This window comes from Quercus suber, unplaced genomic scaffold, assembly GCF_002906115.3.
Source record: "Quercus suber isolate HL8 unplaced genomic scaffold, Cork oak 2.0 scaffold_13, whole genome shotgun sequence".
In the NCBI taxonomy this organism is placed as follows: domain Eukaryota; kingdom Viridiplantae; phylum Streptophyta; class Magnoliopsida; order Fagales; family Fagaceae; genus Quercus; species Quercus suber.
In genome coordinates this window covers 342000-361074 of record NW_027069478.1, presented here as the reverse complement: position 1 = coordinate 361074, position 19075 = coordinate 342000, and the positions used below count along the sequence as shown (strand labels likewise).

Sequence of the window (19075 nt, the reverse complement as noted above, 5' to 3'; positions counted from 1 at the left end):
TATTGTACCTTTTTGCTCATCACTACCCTTTCCAAAGTACAACTCGGTCTTAAACAAACCGGTCCGCAGACAATCAAATTTAACTTTTTTTTTTTTTTTTTTTTGACTAAACAATCAAATTTAACTAACCGCCCTTGATATTTGCCCAAGAATCCTTTATAACCGTCAATTTCTCTCTCTCTCTCTCTCTCTCTCTCTTTCTCTAACATTCTCTGAAAGTTTCTTTATCTACCAAGAAATTGATTTCTATTGCACAACAACCAATATTTCATGGCGGTGAGTTGTGAATTTTCTTGTTTTCTTAATCTCTGTTCCTTTAAGATTTGCTTTGTTTTCTGTTTTGTTTGCTCACAGAATGTTGGGAAATGAAAGCTTTAAGGTAACTTGTTGTTGTCTTCAAACGTTAACATATGCAAATCTTAAACTTTGGAAATGAATCTGTATTCCTTCGTTTTCTCAATTACCCAAGCTAGGATTTTTATGGGAAATATCCGTTTTGTGTTTTTGTTTATATAAATGGTATCTGTGATCTTATGGTTATGAAAGATATGGTGCTTGCACCTTCATTAATAAGTTATTTATGATATTTGTGTTATTGGGTTACCTTTTGATGCTTATTGCGATTTGCAACCTTGTGGTTAACATATCTTTACCAATTGCTTTGAAGATATATATATATTTTTTTATACTTTTATTTATTTTTTTATATATGCTTTAGAATTTTAGCCTATAACGTCTATTCCATTATGATTGCTCCGTATCATCAGGTTAAGATACTAATTGGTTTTTGGTGTATGCGGGTTCAAATGCAAAATTTCTTATTCAATGATGAGAAAGTTTACCAATTGAGCTAACCAGAACTTATAGAGAATTTATTTGTTTGTGAATTGGGAATGATTATATTAAGTAAAGGAAGCACTTTGTGAAATAGCATGTAATTTCAAAAGATCTGGTCAGATCGAGACATTTATGATGTTTTCTATATCATGTTATTTGTACACAGTGGGCCATGCCCATTTAGTAACTATTTCAAAGTACAGCTTTTATAAACTTCATTTTTCTTTAGGTATAGCTGTTTCAAACAAATCATTTTCAAAAAGTTGAAAATTCAGCTATGCCTACCCTAATTTCAAACAATAAGTGCTTATCACATTATTATACACACACGCACATGCATTGTTGACATTTTTAGCATAGAATTTGGAAATTTGCCTTTGAATGTGTTTGCATCTTATTTTTGGATAAAGTTTTACTGGAAAATTTGAATTCTCAAGTTCTTAATCTCCTCTCCCTCTTTGTCCTTCTTGTGGGCCTCTGTTATAATTGCATAGTACTGCTTATTGTTGGGGTGAAACCTAGATGTACTCACTTGCCACTCCATTTATGCACCAATTGGACTAAGGGTTTGCTCAATCCCAAGTTGGGGAAGTAGTGAAGAATGTAAAACGTTTATATGGCTAGTTTGTAACCAAATTACGGTTTTTGTTTGGATTTTCTTGTACCAGAATTGTGATGAACTTCATGTGGCCTCAACTCTTTCAATATGTAGTCAGCAGAGTCTTCAGGCATTTTCGATTTTAGTTGATTTAATTATATTAGGTTGCATATATTACTCCACTTATACTCACCTTGAAGACTCTGTTAACGTGAAAATAAATTTGTGACAGTGGATCATTTTACTCTTGATGTGTTGGTTATATCTTGAAACTGTATCTATAACTGCAACTTTGGTATCATACAAAATCTTCTTAACTGCTTTTTTTCCTCCTCTTCCCACTTCTAAGTATTAAGCCTAGACCTTAATGATTGACCAGGGCAGTAGTCTAAGCACTTTTGGGTTTGAAATTGTTGTGGTAAAGATGTATGGTTAGTGTCATGTTTATTGGGAAGACTTTCATATCCTTAGTGTCACATTGTAGTAGCAGAGCCTCAAATGATGGTCATTAGTAAACCTAACCAAGCACATGAAGTTTAAAGGTGACCTACTTAGCATGTTTGCTTTTGGAGAATGGCTTACATTGTAGAAAATTTCCTGAAGATATTGAATTTGAAGCTAAATCTTGATAAGTAGTCATGTGTGTTAAAGCATTTAATTTTTTTCCCTTCTTTTTAAATCAGAACTTACTATTTCAGACTTTCAGCTGCTGCCTATGAAACATGGGAAAATGATTATGTCATTTATTGCCACTTTCTGAAGGAAATTAAATATCCATGTATTAGTTTTTTATGAAAAATGGGGAAGATGATTGACCAAGTTTTATGAGTGTCAGATTCTTGCTAATGTATAGCTCGGGTTAGTGCAGATTTTGGACCTGGAAATTTCTCATGAATACCTAACCAAGCACATGAAGTTTAAAGGTGACCTACTTAGCATGTTTGCTTTTGGAGAATGGCTTACATTGTAGAAAATTTCCTGAAGATATTGAATTTGAAGCTAAATCTTGATAAGTAGTCATGTGTGTTAAAGCATTTAATTTTTTTCCCTTCTTTTTAAATCAGAACTTACTATTTCAGACTTTCAGCTGCTGCCTATGAAACATGGGAAAATGATTATGTCATTTATTGCCACTTTCTGAAGGAAATTAAATATCCATGTATTAGTTTTTTATGAAAAATGGGGAAGATGATTGACCAAGTTTTATGAGTGTCAGATTCTTGCTAATGTATAGCTCGGGTTAGTGCAGATTTTGGACCTGGAAATTTCTCATGAACCCCACAGCTTTAATTCTCAAAAATAAAAGTAGATATATTTGAAAAGAGAGGATGGGGGTGGCTTAAAATCTTTTGCTTGTCAAATGATTTGGTGGTCTGCTATTATCGATACAATAAAAGGACGACAGATACGAAAAAGTTCATTTATTTTTTTAATTCTGGCTTTTGGCATTAAAGGCTTTTTTGCTCATGCTCCTTGGTACTGCCTGTTAAAAGCATGATTATATTGTTCTTGCCACACTATCTTTTAATCCTAACTTATTATAGTTATATGCGTGCTCCACTCATATGGAAAAGTTTGTTCTACAAGTCTCTAGTTGGTAATTTATTAGTTGCTTGTCTGGTTCCTTTTCATTCCAGATAACAACAGTGAAAGTCAGCAATGTCTCCTTAGGGGCATCTGAGCAAGATTTAAAGGAGTTCTTTTCATTTTCTGGAAAAATTGAATATGTTGAAATGAAAAGGTTAGTATAAAAGACTTGGATTTATTTCAGCATTTCTCCTATATATGTTATGCATGGCTGCGTAAAAGATGGATGTTAGGACATGATCTAACCAGAATCAGCTTTCGGGTTCCAAATAGTTGTATGACCACATAATATTTTTTTTCCTTCTTCCTGGTGACCTGACAAAGAAATTACAATTTTTATGGAAACTGATGTAGCCTAATTTTTCTCGTCTTCTTTTTCTTAAGTGAGGACGAGAAGTCTCAAGTTGCATATGTCACCTTCAGGGAAACCCAAGGGGCAGAGACTGCTGTGCTTCTTTCGGTAAAATCAATTCTATGTTCCTTACGAGTTAGCCTTCTCATTATTCATAAATCTTTGCTGATTCTCCTTTTGTTCATTATTTTATGGCAATATGCATTTTTATGAGACTGGACTTCCAAGTGCTAATCTCTTGGTTTATCATGTCATCTATGCTTTTGATGGCTGTACCTTCATGTTTTAGGTGCATCAAAGCATTATTACATAACTTATGGTCACTTTGCAGTTCATTAGTTCTCATTGAATCTGTCAAGCCTTAAGATTGCTCAACATTACTATTGGTCACAAGTAAAAAGTTTTTTATTTGAAGTACAATTGAGTGCATTTTTTACAAATCATTCCCTTCATTAGTACCTGTGGAAAGTAAATTTCACTTTCCATGTTAATGAAGACCAAATCAAGAGATTGATTTGTAACAGAAAGTTATGGGATTATTGCTATAGAAAATCATGGAATTGAGACAATTAATATGCAATTCAAATTCAAATTATGTTTGACTATAATATGTAATCCCATTATAAATATGGGTTCTCTTGTAATGTGTTATTAAGTCAAGTTAATCAAGATGTAGTCTTTTAGGGTTTAGTGGTGTGGTAGTCTTTTAGGGTTTAGTGGTGTGGTAGGTAGTTAGGCTGAACCACATGTGTTCTTCTCTTTTTTCCTTGCTTATGCTTCCGCATCTTCTACAATTCTCCATTGTTCTCTTTAATTTTCACAGTACCATTAATTAAGTATGATACTTTGCTTTTTTAAAATGAAATTTAATTATGATTTATGAAAAAGCAAGAAAGTAGGAATCTAAATTTGATCCACTTTCAATGTGTTCAACTTCCTCCGGTATTTTAACCTTTTCCTCTATTTCCCTTTTTTTTTAGGACAAAGTTTAGTTACAAAATTAGTTGTAGCCTAAAACTACAACTTTACTCAATAAAATAACAAATAACAAATAACAATGACTGACAGAACCTTCAGTATGCCTGCCTTAAATGCATGTAGGCTAAAGACAGTTGGTTCTCTACCAGTAAACATTGAATTTTTTTTTTTCATTGCAAGAATCATCATTTCTCTGTTCTCATGGTCATCGCAATTAACCTCACAGGGCAATGCGCCCTATCTAGATTAATGTCTTTTCTTTTTTCAAGCATGTTTCCTTTTTCCACTTTATTTAAGCATTTAAATTAAATGAATTTGGATCTCTTAATGATGATAGCAAGTTTCTTGGTTCTAGATATATATATATATATCTCTTGTATGTATATCTTTTGGCTGCAAGAGAGAATATTGTTCACATGTAAATGTATCTATCTTCTTTACAGTTTGATTGCTTTCTCACATAATGAACCTATAAGGCCTTTTCAGGGGGCAACAATAGTTGATCAGTCTGTCCACATAGCCCTGGCTCCAGATTATGAGCTACCAGCTGCAGCTGCTTCAGCACTGGCAACTGTAATATTGTCTCCCAAGTCCATATCTTAATATTGTTGTCAATGCTCTTCCTGACATTAAATTGTTTCAGTCTCATCAGGAAACAGAACAAAAAAGAGAAGGTGGTTCCGAAACTGCTATTCAAAATGCCGAGGATGTTGTCAGCAGCATGCTGGCTAAGGGCTTCAATTTGGGCAAAGATGCACTCAACAAGGCAAAGGCCTTCGATGAGAAGCACCAGTTTACATCGACTGCTACAGCCAAAGTTGTGTCTCTGGACCAAAAGATTGGTCTCACTGAGAAAGTGACTGCCGGCACGACCATTGTGACTGAAAAAGTGAAGGAAATGGATGAGAAGTTTCAGGTTTCTGAGAAGACCAAGACTGCAATTTCAGCTGCTGAGCAGACAGTCAGTAATGCTGGATCTGCCATTATGAAGAATCGGTATGTTTTAACTGGAGCTACATGGGTTACTGGTGCATTCAGTAAGGTTACCAAGGCAGCAGGGGAAGTGGGGCAGAAGGCAAAGGAAAAGGTCATAGCTGAGGAAGATCAGGAGAAAAAAGTGGAAGGCTCTGCTCAGACCCATGAAACTGAATCCCCAAAAAATGAGCCCTCCAAAACCACACCAGCACAGGGATTGATCCTCTGAAACTCCAATACTAGCATAAATATTTGCATAGAAAGTTTAGGCTTTGTCATCATATTAAAGAATACCAATGCTTTGCTGCTAGTCTGGAAGTGGTACATGTATAATGTGCTGTCAGATGCTGGATGCTTTATTATGTATTTAACATGGAAGTCATCATTTTCTGTTGTTTTAGTATTGTTCTCTTGTGTGTGTGTGTCTTGTGATTCAATGTCCTTCGAGGGCCACTCTAAAATTATGCATCTATGTAATTATTTAATAGAAGTATAAAGATTAATCAAAGTTAAATTTTGATGTCGATATGAATAACAGAATTCTAAAAAGCTTTGTGCAAAATATTTGCTTGGTGGGATTTAATTACAGATATCTGATATGGATGAAATTGACTTGGATGAAATTGACTTGGATGTGGTATGCAAAGCTGAAAAATCAGAAACTTTATTGCAACCTACGTTTTGACTGGATCCAATTCTGTAGGCTCTCTTGTAAGGGCCCTGCAAGATTAGACTATGATTTTGGTTTCAATTGTATAGATAAAAACTGTGGGTTTTTGTAGTAATATCAAATTAATTTTCCACCTCCTCAACAGCCATGATCATGGATGCATTTCTCTTTAATTTGGTTACCCTTGAAGTCTGGATATTATTGAAGCTCAAAGAAGCAGCATAATAGGCTTACCAAACTGAGACACAGTATTTGCAATATTTTGATTGATGGCTACAAGCTTCTGCAGAGTCATGAGCATTTGTGATTTTCCAACCAAAGATTTATGTGGTGTTGAACATTCACTTGTGTTATGCATGCTACTTCTAATTGCCAACATCACATTACTTTATGCATTGCATTTTGCATGAAGAATGGAACAAGCCTCTAGCGAAGTATTTGATTGTGATGAATTGAACAAAGTTAATTAAAATTGTGAACTTGGTAATAAGTAACATGGTTAAGAAGAAGGTGGTTGGCCAGATAACGTGGTGCATTTCAATTGGATTATGATGCTGGAAAGCTGAACTAAGGAACTTCAGAAGGGGCTACCAACACAAGCCCCCATAACAGTGTGCATAGTGTTTTGCCACAGTGGTTTTGTTTGGAATAAATAAATAAAAGGACATTGATTAATGCAACAACCGATCATTATTTTTCCTCCTTGATTCAAAAACGCATTAGCAGAGTCAGCAGAGATAAGAAATACACAATTACACACTAGCAGATTCATTTGTTGTAAAATAATAGAATACACATTACATTGATGAAATTGAAAAAAGAAATAAAAAAACACTGGTAATCACTGATTCCGATTCATTTTTTTGGTGCATACAATGTAGCAGAATAAGTATGAACTCTAAATACCATACATTCTTCAGAACCACTGTATCATGCTTCCTGTATGACTATGAATGACCCAAAGAAAAATCCTAGCAACATGACTAGAGGATAATTAGTCAATTTTAATGTCTAGAAGACTTTAAATAGAAGCCTTACTTCATTACAGAGAAGTTCCCCAAGGCTAAGCTTATAACAAATTTGCTGAGCATCTTCTTTGCAGCTTCGGCAGGTGCATGATGTTCCAGCCAGGTATTTGGAGAGATTGTTGCCTTTTTTCTGCAAGCACTACCACCATCCTCTCCCTTGGCTGAAGAGACACTATGTGCCATGCAAATATTCGGAAAAGTCTTTCAAGTGGCAAGTGCAATGGATAACATACCCTAAAATTAACTCAATAAAGTCAAATAAAAGTTATGATTATGTATAATGTCAAATTTGGCTGAATGTTGACAAGTATATGCATACTGGAGAAATTCTTTTATCCTAAAGAAAATTTAGGAAGATGAGATATATTCTGCCATCAAAAGCACAAGATGTCTATGAATTATACAACTGAAAAGAGTCACATATGGCCACATATAACTATTTTTCACTGTTTAATTTATGAATTTAGCCAACTTATTTTTGTATGTACAGTTTTTTAATGTCTCAAGCACTATATGTACAGCTTTTTAATGTCCCACTTCTCCTTAGGCACATTGTAGTCAAACTCAGCATATTTTTATCTTACCAGATTAAGCTATATCAAATGTACAGAAGTTAAAAAACAGACTTAGAGACAAAAATCTTGAAAGACAGCGAGAAAATTTAATTTGTAAAAATAACGAATGTCAACTAAATCAACTAGTAAAGTCTTTTGTGATCAAATGTGGGACTACTGATTGAATCCCACCTACATAAAAGAGGCAAGCTCCCTCCAGTTTTGTAGCCTATAGGCTGGATTCAAAATTAAAAAAAAAATTAAAACGGTGCAAAGGTACATATGTAAAGCAAAGATGTACGACCTGAAGATTGTGCACATGCTTGTTTGGCCTTGTTTTTTTAAGGTCTAGTAAATGTAAATCACTGTTTGGATGTAATGGGAAGCCATTTTGATACAAAAGCCTCTTGAACACAGACATTTTGAATGATTCTATCCCTCTCTCTCTCTCTCTGGAAATATTTCTTGGAAAAGAAAGATACACCTGATTTCATGCAGGATATCTCACATAAGAATAATGTATTTATAGCAATGCTGTGGAATTGTCATGGCTTTCCCCAAGAGTTTGCAAATTTGTTAGGTCCACCCGCCATTTAAAGATGATCACATATTGTAAGGCACATAAATTTTCTTATTGAAAAATAAGGCGAAGAATTCCTTAATGGAAAGGAAAGAAATAATGTAGTCATAACAGTTTTAATGCATGGTATTCCAGCAGAATTCCACAATTAGATGTGGCTGAAAAAGATACTGCAGTATCCTGTGGGCACCAATTTGTCAAGTACAAATTATATCCTGTTCACCTTCCACTTACACTGCACTGCACCAGCCATCCCCTCATTGGCAAGTTTTATGTTCATGGCCTGCCTGTGAAACAAATAGATTATGAAAGGCTATTCGACACCCTCATTTTTTAGCATGGCCTAATTCTATCACTCTTCAAAATTATATAACCAATCATGTTTAAGAAATAAATGAATTGGGATATAAATTTTTTTTGTGAGAAATTGAAAGAAGGAAATTTCCTTAGATATCAGTAACAGTAGATTGAAGATTCGTATGTAGCATCTTATTATATGTGGCACCATAGTTGACACAAGGCAATTTTCAAGTTTCCTATATAGTCTGCAGTGAAATTTTTGGTATTTATTTGGTTTTCAAATTCAAAAACACTAGTTGAAATCTATGGAAATATGATCGATTGAACTTTGTAGTTTATATGACAAAAGCAAAAAACCTACTTGACCTCTTAAATTATCAACCTCAAGCTTTAAGTACAAAATGCGAGGATGGTGGGCAGTAGTCTCATTTTATACATACAAGAGACAGAATGATCATGGGTCTACTTTTTTTTTTCTCTATACACGTACAAGATTGAAGTTGTAGCTTTAAGGAGAAACATTCTCTTTTTTCTTCTCCTTCTGTTCGACTAAACTCAGTCCATAAACTTGCCTTCTTTTCACAATTGATGCAAGATTTGTGTAATTAATGTTTGGGTATACACGTGTGTGAAGTCCTACATTGAATAATGATAAGAAGAATGAGTGGTTAATATAACACAGGTGAGCTCATACCCATTGGGCTTAGGCCTTTTGAGTTATGTGATGTCTCTACACATTATATTAACTACTCAAGGATTCTCCCCAAGGTGTTATCTCCCCAACAATTAAAGTTATTTTACTGTAGACTTGTGACTGAGAAGGAAAATGAGTAGTAGAAGTATACCTATCATTTTACTATGGAAGACACCCATACTTACTAAAGTTGGACTGGCTACATTATTCCATAACACTTTTCTTAGAAATAGTAAAGCAATCCAGATAAATAGATATTAAGACCATATTCCTCAATTTTTTATAGTATAGGTTATTATATTAAGAACATATTCCACAATGAATTCAGGTTTGAGCAAGAGTTCAATAAAGTCTAGAACAAATCAAGAAATCAACTCCCAAGGTTGTAAAATTATAAGCGCATCCCAAGTCCTTCCAACAGTTTGATGAATGAAAATAGACATCGTAACTCTACATGAAAAAAAAATAAAGCTACTACATTCCAGCTATGACCTTTCAACTTTGATGAATGAAAATAAGTACTTTACTCACTCACAGCTATAACCTTTCAACTGTGCAAAGTAAATACAACATAAGTGTTTACAGAACCAATTAAGTTCAAAACTTTGTATTCGGAAAGATACATAATGCTTAATGAATCTAAGACTTGAGTACTAAAAAAGATATGAGATCCCTGACGAGGAAAAGATTTACAATGAACCAAATATTTTAAGCATGAGTTGTTTTACATATCTTTATGCTTTGACAGATATTTTCACCAAAGAATCAGAAAGTTTCCTTCTTAAATTACTTTGATATCTTACCCTATATATTTCCCATATATATATATATATATGGCCAATTGCTATGGTTTAGCAATATGCTACATTGATTTAGTTAGTTGAGTGAGCCAAGTTAGAAGCTAATATGGAGAATTGCAAAGCATTCATCAAAACATGAGTTCCTTTGATGCTGTAGTCATCTTATTAGTGCTCAAATACATATCTATGGTGTGATTGATATTCCAAATCCAACTAGACATTGAAGGACATAGCTCCAAAGATCATAGCTGAGCCCTGTCTCTATGTCCTGCAATGTCTTGTTGGTTTTGGGAGCCAGAATTGACCAATAGGAGCCACACTGTAGCTGTGCAATATGACACATGATTTTCATTGCCTGTGACCTTTGCCACCAGCCCTCTCTATAAATGAGTATGACAATAATCATGGCTCAGCCCTGCATGATATGGGAAATCAAACATGGAGAGAACAAGGGGCAAAAGGTCACAGGCGCTCAAAATAATCTGTTGCGACTTAATTAAAATATTCATAAAGTAGCTAATTTACTATCCAAATAATAGAAGTAATGCATTATTATTAGTTTTCCCCATGCTATCAAAAAGAAAAAAAAAAAAAAAAATCTGATCCTTTGCATTGTCAATGAGAAAAAAAGACCTTTTCAAAAAATTACTAAGCAAAGGCCCTCCTTAAGTTAACCTCACAAGCCAAACAAAATAGTCAACAACAAAAAGTACCATGAACTTTACTTGGTCATAGCTCTACTAAATAAGATCCTATGGCATGTAGTTCATATTTTATTTGGGTAGATTCTTTTTAGATAATGAAAGCTGTGATACCATTTCTGTGAGTGTAATCAATTATAGTGGTGTTATGTGGAATAGAAATAGAAAAATAGAATAAACAATCGCAAATGGACCATAAAGATTTATGTGGTTCGACTTTAGTCCTACATCCACAGGTGGCCGAGTTGAATAGAAATTTTCACTCAGAAATACGGAAAAGGAAAGAGTGGTACACAAAGACTAGTTTACAGAGAAAAGATAGAGCTGGTTGGAAGACTTTCTGTGGAGACAACCCTAACCAACTAGGACTTTAGGTGATACTACTGGCTTTGTTGTACAAGACAAGAAAGCTAACTGACTATCAATGGGATATACCTCCAAGTGGTACATGTAAGGCTTATTCAAGCCATGCATAAACTTGATTTATTATAAAATCAGTAATCAACAATCCAACACAAAATCATAGGCAAAAAACAAGGGAAATCAGGTTGGATTTAGAAGTTATATGTATGCCTCTCTCACCAATAACTCTCCAATTACTCTATCCAACATATTTTATGGGAAATCGTCTTATCTAACCAACTAGGACTTTAGGTGATACTACTGGCTTTGTTGTACAAGACAAGAAAGCTAACTGACTATCAATGGGATATACCTCCAAGTGGTACATGTAAGGCTTATTCAAGCCATGCATAAACTTGATTTATTATAAAATCAGTAATCAACAATCCAACACAAAATCATAGGCAAAAAACAAGGGAAATCAGGTTGGATTTAGAAGTTATATGTATGCCTCTCTCACCAATAACTCTCCAATTACTCTATCCAACATATTTTATGGGAAATCGTCTTAGAAACTAGAAAACATAGTTTTAAGACAATCTTTCTATTATATAGCATATCAACATTAATTTTCATATTTACTGAATTAGTGAATCTTTAAATCCTGCCTAGGCTACAAACAGCTGTCACTAATGATTACATTGATTTGTTATATAGAAAATGAAAATCTAAGATTTTGAAATTAAGATTAATAGCATACGACAAGAGAGAGATTAAACAAAAATCTCTCTCTCTCACAAGAATTCTATTCACAATCCAAAAAGTGACAAGTTAAAACTGCTCCACTTTTCAGAATCAAATGTGACTTGATCTTTCTACTCTCTCTCATTCGGATAAATGGCCCCACTTGGCAGTTTTATGCACAACCTTTATTTAAGAAACTAGTGACAGTGAAAAAATCTGGTGTACTCAACAGCCACACCGTACACATGAGATTAGTACTTCCAAGAGGCTTGCCTCCTCTCAACTTTCCAAAACATATCTATCCATGGCATGATCCAGTTCTAAGATATAATTATTCTTAAGTTGAATTTGTTACAAGTTCCAGCTTCAACATTGATATAAATTCTTGCACATAGCAATATTAAAAAAAAACAAAATTAGGAAGCTATACCCTCTCTACTCTAACCAATTTCCTGATTACCTAAAGGAATAGGTTTTCCCTTAAGAATCATTTCAGAAGTTTTCTCTCTCTTTTTTTTTTTTTTTTTTTAACAGAAATTATCATATTTGGTATTCTGACTCCAATGATAATTGAATATGTAAAAATTCACTCCCTAAATGACAAAACTGCAGATTACACAATAACCGTCACTAGTTTGAAATAAAGAGATGTGAATATAATCCATATTGTGAGAAATAAAAATATCCATTACTCAGTGAAATAAAGTTGAAATTATCATGGATTTAAACTGCCAGGAATGATGCCCAATCTAGAATATGGTATTATCCTACTTTGGAAGTCATTATCAAGAGAAAGCATTGATATTTTAGTATGCCATGTTGCGTACAAGATTGATGTACGCTTAATTGACTTGTAACGGACACAAGACACCAAGAAGAGTACAAAAAGGGCAATGACATGTTCATGTTTCTCCAGGAAAGCTTGAAGAAGTCGAGAGTCATTCAGCAATGAAGCTGATACTGCTATATATATATGTATATATATATATATAACTCTAATGCTAGCCAACCCAAAAAAGGGGGGGTGGGGGTGCAGATCTACAGTAGCAACCACCTGGAAAGCCAGAGCATAAACCAAAACAGTAAAAAACATCAAAATAATCTAGGGTTTGTATACCACAGGATGGATTTTCAATTAAGATGAATTATAGATTTACATAGATGAAAAAAAAAAAAATTAATATATCATAAAGAGAATAAGAAAAATGATAAGATCTGTACCACTGGTTGCACGCTCCCACCTCATATGGCTGCATCCATGAATGTTCTAGAAACTGCATCCAAAGTTACAAAGCACATACCATCAGAAAATTATGGCAACATGCATGTACATATATGATATATCACATCACTAATATGAAACCATTTGTGTGTATAAAGATATGTGTTTGTGATAAGAAGAAAGAGATTGCTTACTTTGAAGGTGGGTCATACTGTGAAAATCTGGTAATTCGCTGATTCGCTGTGAGCACAAACTTTTTTGTTCGTGCTGCTGTTTTATTCTCTTCTTGTTTGAGAATATGAGAATTTCTCTATTCTCCTCCATTGGAGTTTGCCTACCTACAGAGATCTATATTGCTCACTCTCTCTTTGATCACATTCACAAGGGTTTCTATGAGAATTGAGAAGTGAAGAAGACTGAGGCATGGTGAGGCTATTTATGGTGTGTTTGGTTTGTAACGTATAAGTTATGTAACGTTTACTTTTCTTACTTCGAGAACGTACATTAAATGTTAGGCCAACCAACCACCAATTGTACTTATCTTTTTGAGGGTTCGATAGTACGATAGTACAAGAGAAAATTTTGAACCCTCTTGGGACCAATAGTTACTAATCTTACCCCTTTAAAAAATAAAAATTATTTTACCTTTTTTTTTTTTTGAAAAATTTTTAAGTATACATTTTCTTACCTTTAAATGTGCTGGATACTTGAAATAATCATAACATGTTGTAAAACTGAATCAAGCATTTTTTACATATGTTACTACAATTAAAATTTTAAATGATACCTAAACATTATTTTTTTGTAAAAGTAAATTTTAGATTTTTAGTATTAGGTCAGCAAACTGTGAGCAAACTTGTGTCACTTGTGCCTTGAAGTTGACTTGAAGTCCAAGACATGTACCTATGACTGCATAAGAGGCTTCACAATTTTTGGAATCTCTACATATAGTATATGGATCGAGATCTTGACACGTAGCTTACTAAATTTGATCTGTTGAGATAATAATGCCGTTATAATCTTGAAACAACCTAATCATTTGACATAACTTTTTAGGGTTTTGTGGATTCCAAGTTAAGGTATAAAAAATACTTAGAGGATGTGATTTGAGACTTTGGTAACTGTGTATTGCACACCTAAGGTGAGGGTTAACCAAGTTCTCACAAAAGCATCACCTAGTAATCAAGGAATTATGCAAGATTTTATGATCAAATTGAAACGGTTTTAATGAGTAGCCAAAGAAGTTCACATTCGAACAAAGTCCATGGAAGAGGAGTCCTTGGTTTTTTTGAAACAAGATAGAATTCTACTTGAGTTAATAAGGAATATTATTGAATACTTTGGGAGTACTATAAATGTGTACCCCCCTTGCATAAATTGTGTGTTTTGCTATAATTTTAATTAGTGAGACTTACCGTTAAAGTACCTAATAATTACCAAATTAACAATATATTTAGCATTAAATATGTTGTAATCTTCCATTATTTTATAATATATTTGTTTTTTTTTTTAATCTAATAGATTTGTTTCCTTGAGGTTGGTGGATAAATTTTTGGAGAATTTTTCTTATCTAACATTTTCTTTGTCACCGTATCATATGCTTCATTTAATTTCCATTTCTTTTTTCTTTTTTATTTTTTATATATGGTAGATTGATTCTCTCCTTGTTTGAGAATTCGAGAATTTCTGTATTCTCCTCCATTGGAGCTTACCTAAAGATTTCTATTGGACTATTGTATTTCTCACTCACTCTTTGATCACAAGGAGTTTCTATGAGAATTGAGATGTGAAGAAGACTAAAGCATGGTGAGGCGACTTATAGTGTAGTAGGTTTGTAACGTATACTTCGAGAACGTACGATAATTTCTAGGCCAACCCAATGGTGCTTATCTTTTTTGAGAATTCGGCAGTACAAGATTTGAACCCTCTTGGGAGTTGGGACCAATAGGATTTTTAAAATATTTTTTTTAAAAAGTTTGTTACAATTTTTAAAAAAATTATAATCAATTATATGACTTTTTTTCTTCTCAAATAAAATATTGGATAAATTACTAAATTTCAAATTACATCCCTAAAGTTTGAGAGTATTTGAATTTTACACCCTGAAATTTTAGAATTTAGATTTTATCTCCTGAAATTTGGAGATGTTTGGATTTTACATCATGATGCTTTTAGAATTTGGATTTTACTCTCTAAAGTTTAGGGGTGTTTGTATTTTNTTTTTTGAGGGAAACCAGCACTACAAATAATAAATAAACTTGACTCATTACTGGAATGAAGAATGTTATGATATGAAAATGAAGCATTTTCCAAACCTTTAGCTCCAAACCTACTTCTATTTTTCATTGAAATAAAGCGTTGTCCGAAGCTCTAAAATCCCATATATTTACTATCAGAATGAAATGAGGATTGAATTTAAAAATGCTTAGATATAGAAAGTTACAATCTGAGTGACTAGTATCAAAATTATTTGACTCAGCCAAAAGTTTTATGATTCAGTGACTTCAAATGTCCAATTAACCTCACAACAACAGGAAACCGAAGTAATTCAAGTACGATGGGGTTTAAAAAGAAACTACCAATTAGTAGTTAAATTAAGATTAGAATTTAGTAAAATTATATCCCTTCAACTCTATACTAAATCAATCTTGTAACAAACTTACCAAAATATGTTGCAAGTAAATCAATGTTATTGCGATTAAGCAAGATCTATTTTTTCAACTTTCCATGTACAATATCAATTCCATAAAGTTCAGGCTTTGACATTCATGATCTTCCTTTCTAAATACAATGTTTTGTTCATTTCATAATAATAAATAAAGAGATAGTGAAACTACACATTGCAATGTAAACTAATAACAGACATCTGGTAAATCACTGATCCGACTTGTACAATCAATGGTTTGAAGCTAGTATAATCCATAGTAATTAAGCGTACTGTACACATTATCTGATAGTGATATTGTTCACCCGCTTCATATGGCCTACTGGAAGATATCGGCAAGGTGGTCAGTAGTTTCGTTGAGTCTGACAACCTTCTTGGGATATCTTGGGCATGTGAACCAGTGCTTTCATGTTGTTTCCTTAATAACATCTAATTTTCTTCATTTATGAATTGGGATGTCATTAAGGACAGATCTTAATCAACGCAAAGCTGATAAAAGAAAAAAATATGTAAGCACATCCTGAATATATATTTGATACTTTCATATATGTATGTAAAGGAAAATTTATGTGATAGTTGAGACTATTGAGTTGTTAATGGGGATGTACTAGACATTAATTATGAAGTACTATCTAGATAGATCAAGTAGATTATAATTGAGATTCTTTTTTTTTTTTTTTTCTTTTTTAAATGTTGCTTTAACCGATACAAGTCTTATAAGATATTTAAGAATTTTGAAAAATATGTTGTTTGCCATCGGTTTTTCTTAAAAAAATAATTAGCTTACTTGCCTTTGAAAGTTTTTTATATCCTCAATGTTCTTTAGGTATAATGGTATTTTAACTAACTTTCAGCTAATAAACAATAACAAAATAACAAAAGGCTCATCGAATCATGCAAAATTTCAAAGGTTGTAGTCCTTAGTCACTGAAATAAAACAATATTAATTAAAAGAAAAAAAATTCCAAAACTTTATCGGCATTGAAAACGAGTCAAAAGATTTTATTTGGCATAAAATACACGACTGATCTAAAAAAAAAACAGTAGATTCGGATTTTGTAGTTGGTTGTTCATATTAATTATATACTAATTATGTGCAGATCTACAGTAGCAACCACCTGGAAAGCCAGAGCATAAACCAAAACAGTAAAAAACATCAAAATAATCTAGGGTTTGTATACCACAGGATGGATTTTCAATTAAGATGAATTATAGATTTACATAGATGAAAAAAAAAAAAAATTAATATATCATAAAGAGAATAAGAAAAATGATAAGATCTGTACCACTGGTTGCACGCTCCCACCTCATATGGCTGCATCCATGAATGTTCTAGAAACTGCATCCAAAGTTACAAAGCACATACCATCAGAAAATTATGGCAACATGCATGTACATATATGATATATCACATCACTAATATGAAACCATTTGTGTGTATAAAGATATGTGTTTGTGATAAGAAGAAAGAGATTGCTTACTTTGAAGGTGGGTCATACTGTGAAAATCTGGTAATTCGCTGATTCGCTGTGAGCACAAACTTTTTTGTTCGTGCTGCTGTTTTATTCTCTTCTTGTTTGAGAATATGAGAATTTCTCTATTCTCCTCCATTGGAGTTTGCCTACCTACAGAGATCTATATTGCTCACTCTCTCTTTGATCACATTCACAAGGGTTTCTATGAGAATTGAGAAGTGAAGAAGACTGAGGCATGGTGAGGCTATTTATGGTGTGTTTGGTTTGTAACGTATAAGCTATGTAACGTTTACTTCTCTTTTTGAGGCCAACCAACCACCAATTGTACTAATCTTTTTGAGGGTTCGATAGTACGATAGTACAAGAGAAAATTTTGAACCCTCTTGGGACCAATAGTTACTAATCTTACCCCTTTAAAAAATAAAAATTATTTTACCTTTTTTTTTTTTGAAAAATTTTTAAGTATACATTTTCTTACCTTTAAATGTGCTGGATACTTGAAATAATCATAACATGTTGTAAAACTGAATCAAGCATTTTTTACATATGTTACTACAATTAAAATTTTAAATGATACCTGAACATTATTTTTTTGTAAAAGTAAATTTTAGATTTTTAGTATTAGGTCGGCAAACTGTGAGCAAACTTGTGTCTTGAAGTTGACTTGAAGTCCAAGACATGTACCTATGACTGCATAAGAGGCTTCACAATTTTTGGAATCTCTACATATAGTATATGGATCGAGATCTTGACACGTAGCTTACTAAATTTGATCCATTGAGATAATAATGCCGTTATAATCTTGAAACAACCTAATCATTTGACATAACTTTTTAGGGTTTTGTGGATTCCAAGTTAAGGTATAAAAAATACTTAGAGGATGTGATTTGAGACTTTCGTAACTGTGTATTGCACACCTAAGGTGAGGGTTAACCAAGTTCTCACAAAAGCATCACCTAGTAATCAAGGAATTATGCAAGATTTTATGATCAAATTGAAACGGTTTTAATGAGTAACCAAAGAAGTTCATATTCGAACAAAGTCCATGGAAGAGGAGTCCTTGGTTTTTTTGAAACAAAATAGAATTCTACTTGAGTTAATAAGGAATATTATTGAATACTTTGAGAGTACTATAAATGTGTACCCCCCTTGCATAAATTGTGTGTTTTGCTATAATTTTAATTAGTGAGACTTACCGTTAAAGTACCTAATAATTACCAAATTAACAATATATTTAGCATTAAATATGTTGTAATCTTCCATTATTTTATAATATATTTGTTTTTTTTTAATCTAATAGATTTGTTTCCTTGAGGTTGGTGGATAAATTTTTGGAGAATTTTTCTTATCTAACATTTTCTTTGTCACCGTATCATATGCTTCATTTAATTTCCATTTCTTTTTTCTTTTTTATTTTTTATATATGGTAGATTGATTCTCTCCTTGTTTGAGAATTCGAGAATTTCTGTATTCTCCTCCATTGGAGCTTACCTAAAGATTTCTATTGGACTATTGTATTTCTCACTCACTCTTTGATCACAAGGAGTTTCTATGAGAATTGAGATGTGAAGAAGACTAAAGCATGGTGAGGCGACTTATAGTGTTGTATCATATGCTTCATTTAATTTCCATTTCTTTTTTCTTTTTTATTTTTTATATATGGTAGATTGATTCTCTCCTTGTTTGAGAATTCGAGAATTTCTGTATTCTCCTCCATTGGAGCTTACCTAAAGATTTCTATTGGACTATTGTATTTCTCACTCACTCTTTGATCACAAGGAGTTTCTATGAGAATTGAGATGTGAAGAAGACTAAAGCATGGTGAGGCGACTTATAGTGTAGTAGGTTTGTAACGTATACTTCGAGAACGTACGATAATTTCTAGGCCAACCCAATGGTGCTTATCTTTTTTGAGAATTCGGCAGTACAAGATTTGAACCCTCTTGGGAGTTGGGACCAATAGGATTTTTAAA

General features: G+C 33.0%; 1 protein-coding gene and 2 long non-coding RNA genes across 5 annotated transcripts; 1 reads left to right on the top strand and 2 right to left on the bottom strand.

Annotated features, from left to right (window-relative positions):
• The first annotated feature begins 144 nt into the window (after positions 1 to 144).
• LOC111998134 (binding partner of ACD11 1) lies at positions 145 to 5851 on the top strand. 3 transcript variants are annotated; one of them, XM_024030236.2, is made up of 5 exons: positions 145 to 276; positions 3073 to 3176; positions 3407 to 3482; positions 4839 to 4925; positions 4996 to 5851. In XM_024030236.2, exons 1-5 carry the CDS (start codon positions 271 to 273, stop codon positions 5554 to 5556), a joined length of 834 nt encoding a protein of 277 aa, XP_023886004.1. In that variant the 5' UTR covers positions 145 to 270; the 3' UTR covers positions 5557 to 5851. The 3 variants fall into 3 exon arrangements, with proteins under 3 accessions (XP_023886004.1, XP_065635652.1, XP_023886003.1); XM_065779580.1 differs by lacking the exon at positions 145 to 276 and adding an exon at positions 284 to 379 and having other exon boundaries at positions 5005 to 5851; XM_024030235.2 differs by lacking the exon at positions 145 to 276 and adding an exon at positions 291 to 379.
• An 891-nt stretch (positions 5852 to 6742) lies between these two features.
• On the bottom strand, positions 6743 to 11258 carry LOC111998140 (uncharacterized). Its single transcript, XR_010631386.1, has 2 exons — positions 8064 to 11258; positions 6743 to 7259 (listed from the first exon to the last, which is right to left on the bottom strand). It is a non-coding gene; the product is annotated as an uncharacterized LOC111998140 (long non-coding RNA).
• Positions 11259 to 15703: 4445 nt separating this feature from the next.
• Positions 15704 to 17356, bottom strand: LOC111998139 (uncharacterized). The gene is made up of 3 exons (XR_010631383.1): positions 17109 to 17356; positions 16914 to 16966; positions 15704 to 16116 (listed from the first exon to the last, which is right to left on the bottom strand). It is a non-coding gene; the product is annotated as an uncharacterized LOC111998139 (long non-coding RNA).
• Positions 17357 to 19075: the final 1719 nt, after the last annotated feature.

What these genes read in the sequence shown, in the direction of transcription:
- LOC111998134 (XM_024030235.2), top strand. Translation starts at nt 356, where the DNA reads ATGTTGGGAAATGAAAGCTTTAAG. An exon ending in GAATATGTTGAAATGAAAAG is followed by an intron (nt 3,177 to 3,406) that starts GTTAGTATAAAA and finishes CTTTTTCTTAAG; the next exon opens with TGAGGACGAGAAGTCTCAAG. An exon ending in CTGCTTCAGCACTGGCAACT is followed by an intron (nt 4,926 to 4,995) that starts GTAATATTGTCT and finishes AAATTGTTTCAG; the next exon opens with TCTCATCAGGAAACAGAACA.